The sequence below is a fragment of the Phyllobates terribilis genome, unplaced genomic scaffold (genome assembly GCF_046119375.1).
Source record: "Phyllobates terribilis strain yellow unplaced genomic scaffold, ASM4611937v1 Scaffold_12__6_contigs__length_324123572, whole genome shotgun sequence".
NCBI classification, from domain to species: domain Eukaryota; kingdom Metazoa; phylum Chordata; class Amphibia; order Anura; family Dendrobatidae; genus Phyllobates; species Phyllobates terribilis.
In genome coordinates, this window is record NW_027362772.1 from 68,291,033 (window position 1) to 68,304,820 (window position 13,788).

Sequence of the window (13,788 nt, forward strand, 5' to 3'; positions counted from 1 at the left end):
GCAGTATTGCCGTCAGGCGGCACAGTTTGGGCCGCTTGGCCAAGGTGATGGCTGATTGCAAAACCGCTGCTGGAGGACCGGCCTGGGGGGCAATTGCCCCTCTGCCACCCGGCCCAGTCCAACCCTGCCACACAGCCTTCTATATAGTATAATGGGCCCCATAAATCCTTCCATACAGTATAATTGGCCCACATAGCCCTCCATATAGTATACTGGGCCCCACATAGTCCTCCATATAGTATAATGACCCCCCATATCACTATAACAGTATAATGGGTCCACATAGTCTTCTATGCACTATAATGGGCCCCACATGGTGCTCCATATGGTATAATGGGCCAAACATAGTCCTCCATATAGTATAATGGGGCCCATACAGTCCTTCATACATAATAATGGACCCTACACAGTTATCCTTATATTATAACGGGCCCACATAGTGCTCAACACAGCATAATGGGCCTCATATGGTCCTCCAAACAGAATAATGGGCCCCATATGGTCTTCCATATTGTATAAAAAATATACATTTTTATTTTAAAAAAAAAAAAATACTCGCCTCTCCTCATTTCCCCTTTTGCTACGGTCTCTTCAACGTGTGTTCTGCAGCTCTGCACTGCACAGATGAAGTGACGTCATCGTGCCCACTGCGCTGAGACATCAGATCTCAGAGGAGAATTATGGGGGAGGGAGCAGACGGCTCCTTCTTCCATCATTGCTTTCATCTGTATCAGCATACAGGATGGTGATATGGTTGAATGTGCGATTACATGCGGGTGAGGGGGGTTCCTCTGTCCGTCTCACAGGCCTATAGCGGCCACAGATAGAGACGTCCATTTTGGATTCGGGATGCGATTTAAAACCATCCATATAAGTATAGGGCTTCTAAAAGCCCTATACTGCAGAGCACATGGACACCATTTATTTGCAATCTGAAATGTCCGTTTTTAACATTTTATTGGGCCAGAGAAGCTTTGGATTTTTTTTTTTGCACATGAAAAAAAATCATTGATGGTGCAAATGGTCCAAACATGATAAAGATCTGACCCAAAACACTTATGAAAATTGTTCCTTTTATTACAGGTACAAGAAAAAAAAACGGTGTCTGATGGGCTGCAGCCATCACCCTTCCATCAGACACAAGGCAACAGATGATTTTCACTTTTCTAGCCTTGTACTTTGTATTTATGAATCAGGAAATGTTTTTTTATACTCTGAATATGTCCATAAGGTCCTATTGATCTGGCAGATACCATAAGATTGTCCTTTTGGCGCAGGAGTGGAGTACGTATCAGTATCAGGTCTATGTCCAGTGTATACATCCAGATACACAGCAAATGTCTAAGTCAATAATGGTTTAACAAAGTTTTGAGGGAATGTAAAAACTATATAGAATCTGATGAGCTTTTCTCTTTTAGTTCTCCTCATCTTCACGATGGATGTGACCAGTGGACAGATCAGTATCCAGCCGATCCCTCAGTATCCGGTTATCAATGGGTCTGTCACCCTCAGCCTTTCTGGGATTAATGAGATACTGGACAGTGTCACCTGGTATAAAGGACAAGATAGCTTTCCTTGGCTTTTCATTGTGAAATATTCTCCTAGAAGTTCCACAATATTTCCTGGAAAACAGCACAATGATCGTATCTCAGTCTTTAATAATGGATCATTACGCATCAAAGATCTTCAGATCACAGATGAGGGGAGATATACAGCAGAGATATATAGGGAGAAATCATTAGAGAAAGTAAAAGGGATCCTTACTATCTATGGTGAGTATGACTTTCTATTTCCCTCTCTCCGTTTGTTACACACTGCGCCTCATTTCTGAGAACTGTCTCAAGGAAAAGTGTCCTAATTAATTACACATCACAGCCAATCAGATGTCAGCTTCTATTTCCTAACCTGCAATAGAGAAATGAACCGTGGACTTTAATTGCCTGCCAAGAGAAACTCTTCATACACGATTAGGTATCTGACATCAGAATGTATGGCTCCAGGACATTTTGGAGGGATCTGCATGGGTTTATTACCATCCTAATGGTTAATAACTGGAAAACTATTAATCTGTGGTAATTTTTGTTGGGTTTTTCCAACCAAAATTGCCATTTTCATGCGTGGATTAAAGATAGAATACTTGTTGGGAAGCAGTGGTCATTGACTCAGTCATTACTTTGATCTAATGCCAATGCAGTTGCTCAGGATGTCACGCAAGGTGTGGGAAAGACTAAGTGCAACATGATGGGACGAGGGGGAGGAAGCCCAAACACTAGGGAAAGGGGGAGTGGAGACCCTTAGGCAGATCTAATAACACCCTGCCTACCCTACCGTCCCTACGTAGGTTCCACACCTATCGCCGAGCAGGACCTTAAACCCTAGAGCTTGGCCATTGATAGGGAGGGGAAGCTAGTGCTCCAAGCCAGCACAAAGGAACATAGAACTATCACAAGCGATTGCCTGGATCAAACTGAGGATTTTTAACTTACATGCAAGAATGTGTCAATCAGCAGCAAGAGGGAGGTCGCTGCTGGATCTTAAAGGAAGAAGGATTAAGAAGGTGTCTACAATGTCAAGCACAGTGACCTTCTACAACCAGATCCAGAGCGCCTGTCTATTACACCTGACACACCCGAAACACAGGGTTTAACTAAAGTCTCATTCAGAAGTCCATACACATCAGTCAGAGATCAAACCACAAAGCATGGACTGGCCACGGGTCTCTCAAGCAAAGTTCTTCAGATATTTCTTGGGTTGGGAGAGCCACGGCCAGTCCGATCTCAGACCGATTTGCATGGAAGCCTGAATGCCTAACCTTTGGCTGAGTGATAAAACGTCATTGCGCAATTGGTTTTCAGGTGATCTATGTTAATATGTATTCAGTAACAAACAAAAGGGTAACAATGTTTTGAACTCTTGACTTTCAAGTTCCATATCTCACCATCCAATACTGCTTTGAACGTGAGACTACCATAATTTTATACACAATCATCTTGGCTATCTCTAGAAAAAAGGAAAAAAATCTCACCTTACTATATCATCTCATGCCTGCTTCATCTCAGTGGAGAGCTGTATCCAAAACTGCTGATCCGGAGATAAATCCATCAAAAGCATGAAGTGGGAAGGCACCTCCAGTTAAAACAATCTTCAAACTTTATTTTTTCCACATGTTGGCGTTAAAAACACTTTGACATGTTTCTGGAGCTGAGCGCGCCCTTAGTCATTATGGAGAACGCTGGTTTGGTTGGCCAGGTATTGCTTGACCATCTTTAAAAATGTTTCCCTCCTTGTCAAAAATACCCGGTCATGAAGGCATGGAGCTGGGAGGGTGTTATGAAATTTGCCCAGCCCTTTGATAGTGTACCCCTGCCTCTGCTGTACCTGGTGTGTGTCTCCCTCACCTTTCCTCCTTGGTTGGGCATGGAAGCTTGCCACCTGCCGCTAGCGTTGTCTGATGGGAGTTTTTTAACATATTTTCCACAATGGCCTTCTGGTATGGCACCATTTTAGAAGACCTCTACACCTCAGGATGAAGACCTGCAAAGTTCTCCGTGTAACATGGGTCAAGCAGGCTGAACAACCTGTACTCTTTTTTTGGCCAAGATGAATGTAACACGAGGGTAATGGGAAAAGCAGCAGTACGTAAAGTCTGCCATATGTCACAAGCTTCCTACAGCCAACAGTTCCCTGTCTCCACCATGAGGCTTACTACATCTGCTCCTCTTCCCTCTCTTCCTCCTCTTTCCCCTCCTCACCCCAACCATGTAGCAGAGAAGGGATGAAGTTTGTGTGGGTACTAGCCTCTTTTGTGCTTGCCACCAAATCCTGTTCCTCCTCCTCTTCCTCAACCTCCACCTCCTCATTGTTACCCAATCTTCACTGAGCAGATGAGATGAGGCTAGGTTGGTAATATCTCCCTGTCTCATGTCTTTCTCCTTCTCTACCTGGTCCGCATGCACATCTTCATGTTTAACAGGCACAGAAGTGGGATTGTTGCACTAATTATGGTATTCTCACTGCTCACCATCTTTGTGAAGTCCTCAAAGTCTTGGAGAACTGCACAAATGTCTGACATCTATACCCACTCTTCAGTTGTTATGTGTGAAGGCTGATCAGAATACCGATTGGCGGGTTACAGCTGGTAATCCACTACTGGTATCTACTGCTCACAAAGCCTAGCCAGCATGTGCAGTGTGTAGTTCCAGAGCATGGCATATCGCATATCAGTCGGTGAGCTGGCACTTGCATGCACTGCCGCAGTAGCGCCGAAGCGGCGGCAGCTATTTCTGACTTGCGGAAATGGGTGTTGACACGGCATACTTTGACCAGAATCTCTGTCAAATCTGGGTAGGTTATCAGAAACCGCTGAACGACTAAGTTGAGCACGTGGGCCAAGCATGGTATGTGTGTGAGCTTGCCAAGTTTCACAACTGCCACCAGGTTACTCCCATTATCACACACAAACATGCCTGGTTGCAGGTTCAGCGGCAAGGTCCACAGATCTGTCTGGTCTGTTATGCCTTTCAATAACTCTACAATGGTATCCTGTTTGCCTGCCAAATTAGCTGCAGCAGAGCCTGTTGCCACTTCACTGAGTCAATGCTGCAGAACTTCCAGCTTCCGGCTGATGTGCGTGAGATAACATATCGGAGATGGAGGATGAGGGGGTGCAGGAACTGGTGTAGAAGTCCACAAGCACTTGTCCACATGTCGATTGTTGAGTGGACAATTCCAGTCACCTTGTTAGTTAGGGTGTGGGTGATGTTCCTGGACACGTGCTGGTACAAGGTGGGGACGCCACAATAGGAGAAGTAATGGTGGCTGGGGACCGAGTACCGAGGGTCCAAACTTTTCCACCTGTATCAGGAAAATTTTTATTTTTATTTGAAAGAGACAAAATTTTACACAAACCAAGTTCCATAGTACATATGAGAATAGTCAATTTTGGAACAACAAAATATCTACAGTAGAGGGACAATTTTTGATTTTATTAGAAAGAGATGAAATTTCACACAAACCTAGTTCTAAACTATATATGACAAGTACAACTAATCCACTTTTTTCCGAAATATTTTAAATTTTTTAACCCTCCGTCACATACAATATCGGTTCTAACGAGTTCACATACAATGTGACTGTCAGGCGCAGGCTAGAAAAATACCTATAATATCTAATGTTTTCAATTTCAGTGCTCTAAAAGTGATCAGTGACCTTCATAGGGATGTAATAAAAGAGAATTCACATAATCAGGTGCAAAAAAAACCATTTACTTAACCTGGAGGGAGGGGATTTCCTCACAATCTGGTGAGGAAGGAGAAATGAAAGTAAAAGAGATGTGCCTGTCAGGCCTATTGTATGTGACGGAGGGTTAAACTCTACACTTTGCAAGAAATGAAACATCTGTAAGTGAAAAGATTATTGTAAAAAACGCTTAAAGAATTGAAATGATGCAGATTTCAAAGACGATGCAGTTTTCTAATTCTGTCTGGGAATTTTTTTTTTTGCAGCAAGTAAATGGCAAACACTGTGATCTTTCTATGACTAATACAATTAATATGATTTTTCAGTTATTCTGAGACACATAAGCTTTTACTTTATTACTGTTTCAATTTTAGTCTTTATCTATATAGAAACTGATATACAGTGCCTGACAATTGTTCCTAATTTTCCCTCATTTACAGAACCGGTCACTAAACCTAAAATTATAGGGTCTATCACCCAAACCAAGGAAAATGATCCATTAACCCTAACTTGTAACTAGAGATGAGCGTTGTTCTACTCGAACTGTTCGCCAATCTCAAATTCGAGCTGTTTTGGGCGGTGTTCGAGCCGTTCGGCGAACACGAACAATTTGAGAAAAATTCGGCTGTTCGAGGTTATGTTCGATAACTGTTCGTGCACCAAAATCATAACTGGATTTTTTCTCAGTAATGATAAAAATTAATGTTAATACGCAGTTTGAGTGTACAGCGGGGTGGGGGGAGGGGCAGGGGATGGATCTCTGCAGGAACAATGAAGATCTCCATTTTTTTTTTCTCTTTCCCGCATTTACAGTGGGGAGGTGCAATCTGTCAGCCTATCAGCAGCGCACACACGGAGCGAAGTGCTTTTTTTCACACAAGCAAGGGCATGTGTCATTGGCAGTGTATGTCACATGTCCTTGCCCTATAAGACCAAGCCATTTTCCCCGTCGCCACCATTTTCTCACTGCTGCAGCTGCGTGTTAGACGGCACCGCTGTTGCTGTGTGCGCTATACCTTGTTAATTTCAAGCCAATTTTCGCACAAATCTACAGATAGCTTGGGAGTAGGGAATAGTTGTGATTGCAGTCCTTTTAAGGACTAGGTTACAGCATTTCCTATGACTTTTATCAGGCAGGTCTGTGCTCTTAAATAGATAGGTTGTGGGAGTAAAGACTAATTGTAATTGGAGTCCTTTTCAGGACTAGGTTACATCAGTTCCTATCAGTTTTTGCCAGGCAGGTCTGTGCCAGTGCTGTGCAAGTTTTTTCACAGCATTTGGCTGAATCTAGCAAAGCTAATCCTTTTTGGCCTATTGCAGAGTGTGTTAGTCAGTGGGGTAGCCTATCTGTGTTGCAAGATATACCACCTGTGTATAGAATACCAATTTTTTTACTGCACCTAGTGAAGTAAAATCTTTTGGGCATAGCATCATTCTATTAGTCCATCTGTACTGACCTCCATCAGGTTACAAATTGAATATAATTTTTTTCTGCATCTAGCTCTGAAAAAATATTGGGCTTCTAGCTGTGTGTGGGACTTGTTGTATTAGTCCATCTATACTGACCTCCATCAGGTTGCAAACTGAATATATTTTTTTCTGCATCTACCTCTGAAAAAATATTGGGCTTCTAGCTGTGTGTGGGACTTGTTCTATTAATCCATCTATACAGACCTCCATCAGGTTGCAAACTGAATATATTTTTTACTGCATCTACCTCTGAAAAAATATTGGGCTTCTAGCTGTGTGTGGGACTTGTTGTATTAGTCCATCTATACTGACCTCCATCAGGTTGCAAATTAAAAATAATTTTTATCTGCATCTACAGTACCTCTGAAAAAATATTTGGGCTTCTAGCTGTGTGTGGGACTTGTTCTATTAGTCCATCTATACTGACCTCCATCAGGTTGCAAATTGAATATAATTTTTATCTGCATCTAGCTCTGAAAAAATATTTGGCCTTCTAGCAGTGTGTGGGACTTTCTCTATTAGTCCATCTATACTGACCTCCATCAGGTTGCAAATTAAAAATAATTTTTATCTGCATCTACAGTACCTCTGAAAAAATATTTGGGCTTCTAGCTGTGTGTGGGACTTGTTGTATTAGTCCATCTATACTGACCTCCATCAGGTTGCAAACTGAATATATTTTTTTCTGCATCTACCTCTGAAAAAATATTGGGCTTCTAGCTGTGTGTGGGACTTGTTCTATTAATCCATCTATACAGACCTCCATCAGGTTGCAAACTGAATATATTTTTTTCTGCATCTACCTCTGAAAAAATATTGGGCTTCTAGCTGTGTGTGGGACTTGTTGTATTAGTCCATCTATACTGACCTCCATCAGGTTGCAAACTGAATATATATTTTTTTGCATCTACCTCTGAAAAAATATTGGGCTTCTAGCTGTGTTTGGGACTTGTTCTATTAATCCATCTATACAGACCTCCATCAGGTTGCAAACTGAATATATTTTTTTCTGCATCTACCTCTGAAAAAATATGTGGCCTTCTAGCAGTGTGTGGGACTTTCTCTATTAGTCCATCTATACTGACCTCCATCAGGTTGCAAATTCAAAATAATTTTTTGTCTGCATCTAGCGCTGAAAAAATATTGGGCTTCTAGCTGTGTGTGGGACTTGTTGTATTAGTCCATCTATACTGACCTCCATCAGGTTGCAAACTGAATATATTTTTTTCTGCATCTACCTCTGAAAAAATATTGGGCTTCTAGCTGTGTGTGGGACTTGTTCTATTAATCCATCTATACAGACCTCCATCAGGTTGCAAACTGAATATATTTTTTTCTGCATCTACCTCTGAAAAAATATTGGGCTTCTAGCTGTGTGGGGGACTTGTTCTATTAATCCATCTATACAGACCTCCATCAGGTTGCAAACTGAATATATTTTTTTCTGCATCTACCTCTGAAAAAATATTGGGCTTCTAGCTGTGTGTGGGACTTGTTCTATTAATCCATCTATACAGACCTCCATCAGGTTGCAAACTGAATATATTTTTTTCTGCATCTACCTCTGAAAAAATATTGGGCTTCTAGCTGTGTGTGGGACTTGTTTTATTAGTCCATCTATACTGACCTCCATCAGGTTGCATATTAAAAATAATTTTTATCTGCATCTACAGTACCTGTGAAAAAATATTTGGGCTTCTAGCTGTGTGTGGGACTTGTTCTATTAGTCCATCTATACTGACATCCATCAGGTTGCAAATTGAATATAATTTTTATCTGCATCTAGCTCTGAAAAAATATTTGGCCTTCTAGCAGTGTGTGGGACTTTCTCTATTAGTCCATCTATACTGACCTCCATCAGGTTGCAAATTGAATATAATTTTTATCTGCATCTAGCTCTGAAAAAATATTTGGCCTTCTGGCAGTGTGTGGGACTTTCTCTATTAGTGCATCTATACTGACCTCCATCAGGTTGCAAATTAAAAATAATTTTTATCTGCATCTACCTCTGAAAAAATATTTGGGCTTCTAGCAGTGTGTGGGACTCATTGTATTAGGCCATCTATACCAAGCTCCACCAGCTTTGAAATTAATAATAATTTTTAGCTGCATCTAGCCCTGAAAATAATTTTTCCCAATAGTGGTAGCAATAGAAATATGGGGCGCGCGCCTGGCTAACAAAAATATACGCTTCATAACACAAAACACCAGCCTAGCGCACTGCATTAATAAGATGGCATCATCGTCTCTCCCAGTGCTAGGCCTACTGCGCAGGCTAGTATTCCTGTGCCTAAAACACAATGTATGGGTCCGCGCTAGCCACTATGCTGAGGGGTATAAAGCTGCTGCTAACGCTTTATAACAATTCAATTGGCAGATTTTCACAGAGCTCTTCCACAACGCCCACCCATCGGGCAACAGTTGCCCACCCTCCCTATGGGATCTAGTGGCGAATAGTTGATGCCATTAATCAGAGCGTCAGTTGCCCCGTCAACGTGGCAAGCATACGGTAAGGCATGGGAAGAGTGGACACGACTAGTAGCAGGCAGACAGGTTGACCAATGTGAACAAGCCAGATCACAAGTCACCATAGAATTTCTCCACCAGCTAATGATGAGGGGCATATCAGGGGCGTCAGCGCAGCGGTGTCTGACCGGAGTAGCATTTCACTTCCAACTACTGAATTGGGGAGATGTGACAAAGATTCATCATCAGACAATCCATAAAAGGGTGGAAAAGGGGTCAGCCAAGTCAGGAATGTAGACGTCCCGTCCCGTGTCACTAAAACTGATTTCTCACATCTTATCCCTAACACCATTAACATGACACTCACAATTTGAAGCAACACTAATGTCTACTGCATTTGTGATCGCCTTCTTCGGGGCGCTATGTATAAGCGAATTAGTCCCTCAATCCAAAATTACCACCAGTGGACGCTTATTACACCAGGAAGTAGTCATAGCCAATAATGCAATACGTGTATGCATACACCAATCGAAAACGGTTCCAGCGGGCAGGGGTACTTGGGTACTTCTACAACCCACAAACGGTACACTGAGTCGGGTAACAATAGTAAAAACATATCTAACCATCAGATCACAAAGTAATTTCTTCGTATCACACATTGATGGAACGCCATTATCAAGATACCTGTTCCAAGCTATATTTAATAAATGCATAACATCGGCAGGGAACCACCCCAAAGATTACGGGACATACTCATTCCGCATAGGTGCGGCCACGGAAGCAGCAAGAGCAGGACTGTCAGAAACGGAAGTTCAGAGGATAGGGAGATGGCGATCCACGTGTTTGGCGAGATACATAAGACCGGACTTGTTATCCTAACGTGGTTTGTTTCTTTTACAGATGACGCTAAGCCAACAGTGTGAGTGATAGGCCACTCGTATATATATTGGGCACAAAAAAGGGCGAAAGTCCGCCCAGGCGGGAGGAAATTAGAGTTTCATAACACATATTTCAACTGGAGAGGTATTAGAGGCCTGCTATGGCCACAGGTACTAATGGAGGTAATCAAGGTAGGGAGAGAGGCAAGAGGTCCGGTCATCTTAGTTATACAGGCCGGGGTAAACAACCTAGGTCATCACAAGAGCGCATAACTAATGGCAATAATGAAACTAGACACTGATTGCTTCAGAGAATTTTTCACAAAATTAGCTATAGTATGGTCAGAGATTGTGCCGATAGCGGTATGGCAAGGTGCGCGAGACATCACGGCCATCGAATGGACAAGGCGGGTAATAAATATTCGGATGGCAAAATTTAGAAGAGACAGAGGCGGTGTAGTGATACGACACCGACAACTGGAAGGAGATAAAGCAGGCCTCATACGGCCCGACGGTGTTCACTTAATAGATATTGGACTGGACATATTCCTGTCAGGACTCCAGGACGGAGTGGAACAAGCGTTAAGAGTGATGGGTGGGGGTCAGAGTCCTGCATACGAGTACGCTGGATCCTCCGTGGCCTGGAAATAGAAAGGACATGTTGGAGAGTTACACTTGTTGGCATCTGGGTTTGGTTGGGGGTCCCCACAGTCTGCCTAGGCTAGATTAATTTAAAAATTCTTATTAGATACACAGGCGGTGCAGCTTGCTTCGCAGCTGGGCTACTACGCCCAAAGTATTGCCTAGGCTAGATGCAGTTAAAAATTCTACGCTGACTAGCAGACACTGAAGATTTGGAGCAGACCTCTGAGTAAACAGCTCTTCAGACTCAACCATCTGTGTTACCCCAAGCCATAGTGTATGTAGTTTCTTACAGTTAAAAGGGGGGGGTGCGACCCAACCCACCTGGAATTGACGATGCCAACGTCACGTAAGACACAGCAAGGGGACTCCCAAAATTGTGGCACAGACACCACTTAAGCCTAAAACGCATACCTGTGGCCTTGCAGGCTTGCCCAGTTAATTGTTTTCTATTTTCTGCAAGATTGCTTTAGTTAGAATTTTGAAACTCTAGGTATTCTTCATGTATATAGTTGTTTGTCATTTGAGTTTGAGTTATTCCATGTTATTTGCACACGGGCCTAAAGGGCCCCAGGTATGTGAAAGTGTAGATTTTTATGGTCATGCGTTCTAGGGTTAAGTGGCATCAATTGCCCCACTGTTGCTTAAAACGGTTGGTGAGGTGATTTTACCAAATCCCCAAGCTTTTAGTCTCCCAAGGATGACACAGGGGTAGAAATGTCCTTGCAAATCCATGATTTGATCATCTTTATGAACGTGAGTCTGTCTACATTCTCAGTGGACAGCAGCGTGCGCTTATCTGTCAGCACACCACCAGCAGCGCTGAACACACGTTCAGAGAGAACGCTGGCTGCATGGCATGACAAGATCTCCAAGGCGTGAGTGGCGAGCTCCGGCGATTTTTCAAGATTGGAATACCAAAATGAGCAAGGGTCCAGTGACACAGTCATGGCTTCGATGTTCACTTGGAGATTCTCCTGTACCATCCTCTCTAGGCATTGACTATGTGTCAGACTTCTTGTCTCCTGTGGCCTTGCAAAGGATGGTCTAAAAAAGTGGTGAAACGATTCCACAAAATTGCTGTTACCAGCAGATACTGTGTTACTGTTACCGTTTGAGTGATGAAGACTCGACAGTCCCACCGTTGGCAAGTTAGAACTGTGAGATTCACTACGTGCACCACTGGTGTTTTGTGGAAAAGCACATGTAAGATTCTGCAACAGATACTCCTGCATTCGTCAATACCTTTTTATGGCAGGAATAATTTCGGCAAATATACTTTTGTACCGGGGATCTAAGAGTGTGGCAACCCAGTAGTCGGGATTACTTCGAATTCTGACAATCCGGGGGTCATGTTGCAGGTAGTGCAGCAAGAAGGCACTCATGTGTCTTGCGCATCCAGAAGGACCAAGTCCTTGTTGTGTTGGTAGCGAGGTAAGAATCATGCTTCCTTCCTCTGCCCTCTCCCTCCAACCTCGCACAACAGAAATGTGATCAAGGTCTCCCTCATCTGATGAGTCTTCCATGCCCATTGCCAGTTCGTCCTCCACTTCTTCCTCGGCTCCTGCACCTTCCTCAACAGTTTGGCTGCTACCATGCGCCCTGGTTAATCCCTCTCCCCCACCCTCCCATGCCTGCCGCCTTGGTGCTGCCAACCGTCTGGACCTTGGAGATGTTATCCCTTCTGCATACGACTCCTCCTCTACTTCCTCCACCTCCTCTTGTCCCACCACCTGACTCCGAATTCTGTTTAACATGTGCTCCAGCATGTAAATCACCGTAATAGTCATGCTGATAATGGCATCGTCAGCACTAAACATCTTCGTCGCCATTTCAAGACTGTGCAGAAGGGTGCATAGGTCCCTGATCTGAGACCACTCCTCCAGCGTGATTTGCCCCACCTCTGGATCTCGTTGGCCCAGGCTATACGTCAGAACGTATTGCACCAGGGCTTGTCGGTGCTGCCACAGTCGCTGCAACATGTGCAGAGTTGAATTCCACCGTGTCGGCACATCGCAATTCAGCCGGTGAACTGGCAGGCCCAACGACTTCTGTAGAGATGTAAGTCGTTGAACTGCGGGATGCGAACGGCGGAAGTGAGCACACAGCGACCGTGCACTCTGCAGAAGGCCATCTAGTCCGGGATAGTGGGCTAAAAATTGCTGGACAACCAGGTTCAACACGTGAGCCATACAAGGCACGTGTGTGACATTGCCCCGGCAAAGTGCCGCACCCAGGTTTGCAGCATTGTCGCACATGGCCTTCCCTGGTTGCAGGTCCAGTGGAGACAACCTTTCATGAAACTGGGTCTCCAGAGCTGACCAAAACTCCTCAGCTGTGTGACTCACATTTCCCAGACATTTCAAAGTAAACACTGATGCGTTGAGCCCTGCTGCCAGCATAGTAAGGAGGTGTGCAGGATTCCTTCTGTGCAGTTAGAAAGCAGGTGGCATTACCAGACAGGCTTTGGGTGCAGGTGGAGGACCGAGAGGAGGTTGAGGAGGCAGAAGCAGTGGAGGAAGTTCGAGATAAAGAGGATCAACACACAACTCGTGGGGACGGTAAGACTTGGACAGCAGCCCCTTGTCCTGCTGTCACCATAGTTACCCAGTGCCCAGTCAGCGACATGTAACGCCCCTGTCCATGCCTTCTCGTCCAAGTGTCTGTGGTGAAGTGCACCCTGTCACACACAGAGTTTCTCAAAGAAGCGGTGATGTTGTGTGCGACATGCTAGTGGAGCGCAGGCACACCTTTCTTTGAGAAGTAGTGCCGACTGGGCATCTGGTACTGGGGCACTGTGACGGACATAAGGTCTTGAAAATCCTCTGTGTCCTCCAGGTGGAAAGGCAGGTCGAACAGCGTCGAACACCGTTAAAACCAATGGCAGGCAAACAAAAACACATAGAAACACATAGAAAACACCTTCAAAGGTGTCCAAAAGCTGACAAACTGCTCAGAAGACACAACTAACACATGGAAAAGTGACAAGCACATATAGTCATGCGAAAAGAAAAGAGGTGGAGGAGTAAAAGGAGGGGGAGACACAGATATAGGCATGTCATGCCCTTCTAAAATCAAGAAAGGCTGGAGTAAA

General features: G+C 44.0%; 1 protein-coding gene across 2 annotated transcripts in view; it reads left to right on the forward strand.

Moving 5' to 3' along the window:
* LOC141173078 (cell adhesion molecule CEACAM10-like) overlaps positions 1-13,788 on the forward strand; it is a 196,445-nt gene that overhangs the window by 83,515 nt on the left and 99,142 nt on the right. For both annotated transcript variants that reach the window (XM_073657722.1, XM_073657723.1), the window contains exon 2: positions 1,419-1,772. In XM_073657722.1, the coding sequence (XP_073513823.1) occupies positions 1,419-1,772 (354 nt within the window). The remainder of the gene's footprint in view (positions 1-1,418; positions 1,773-13,788) is intronic.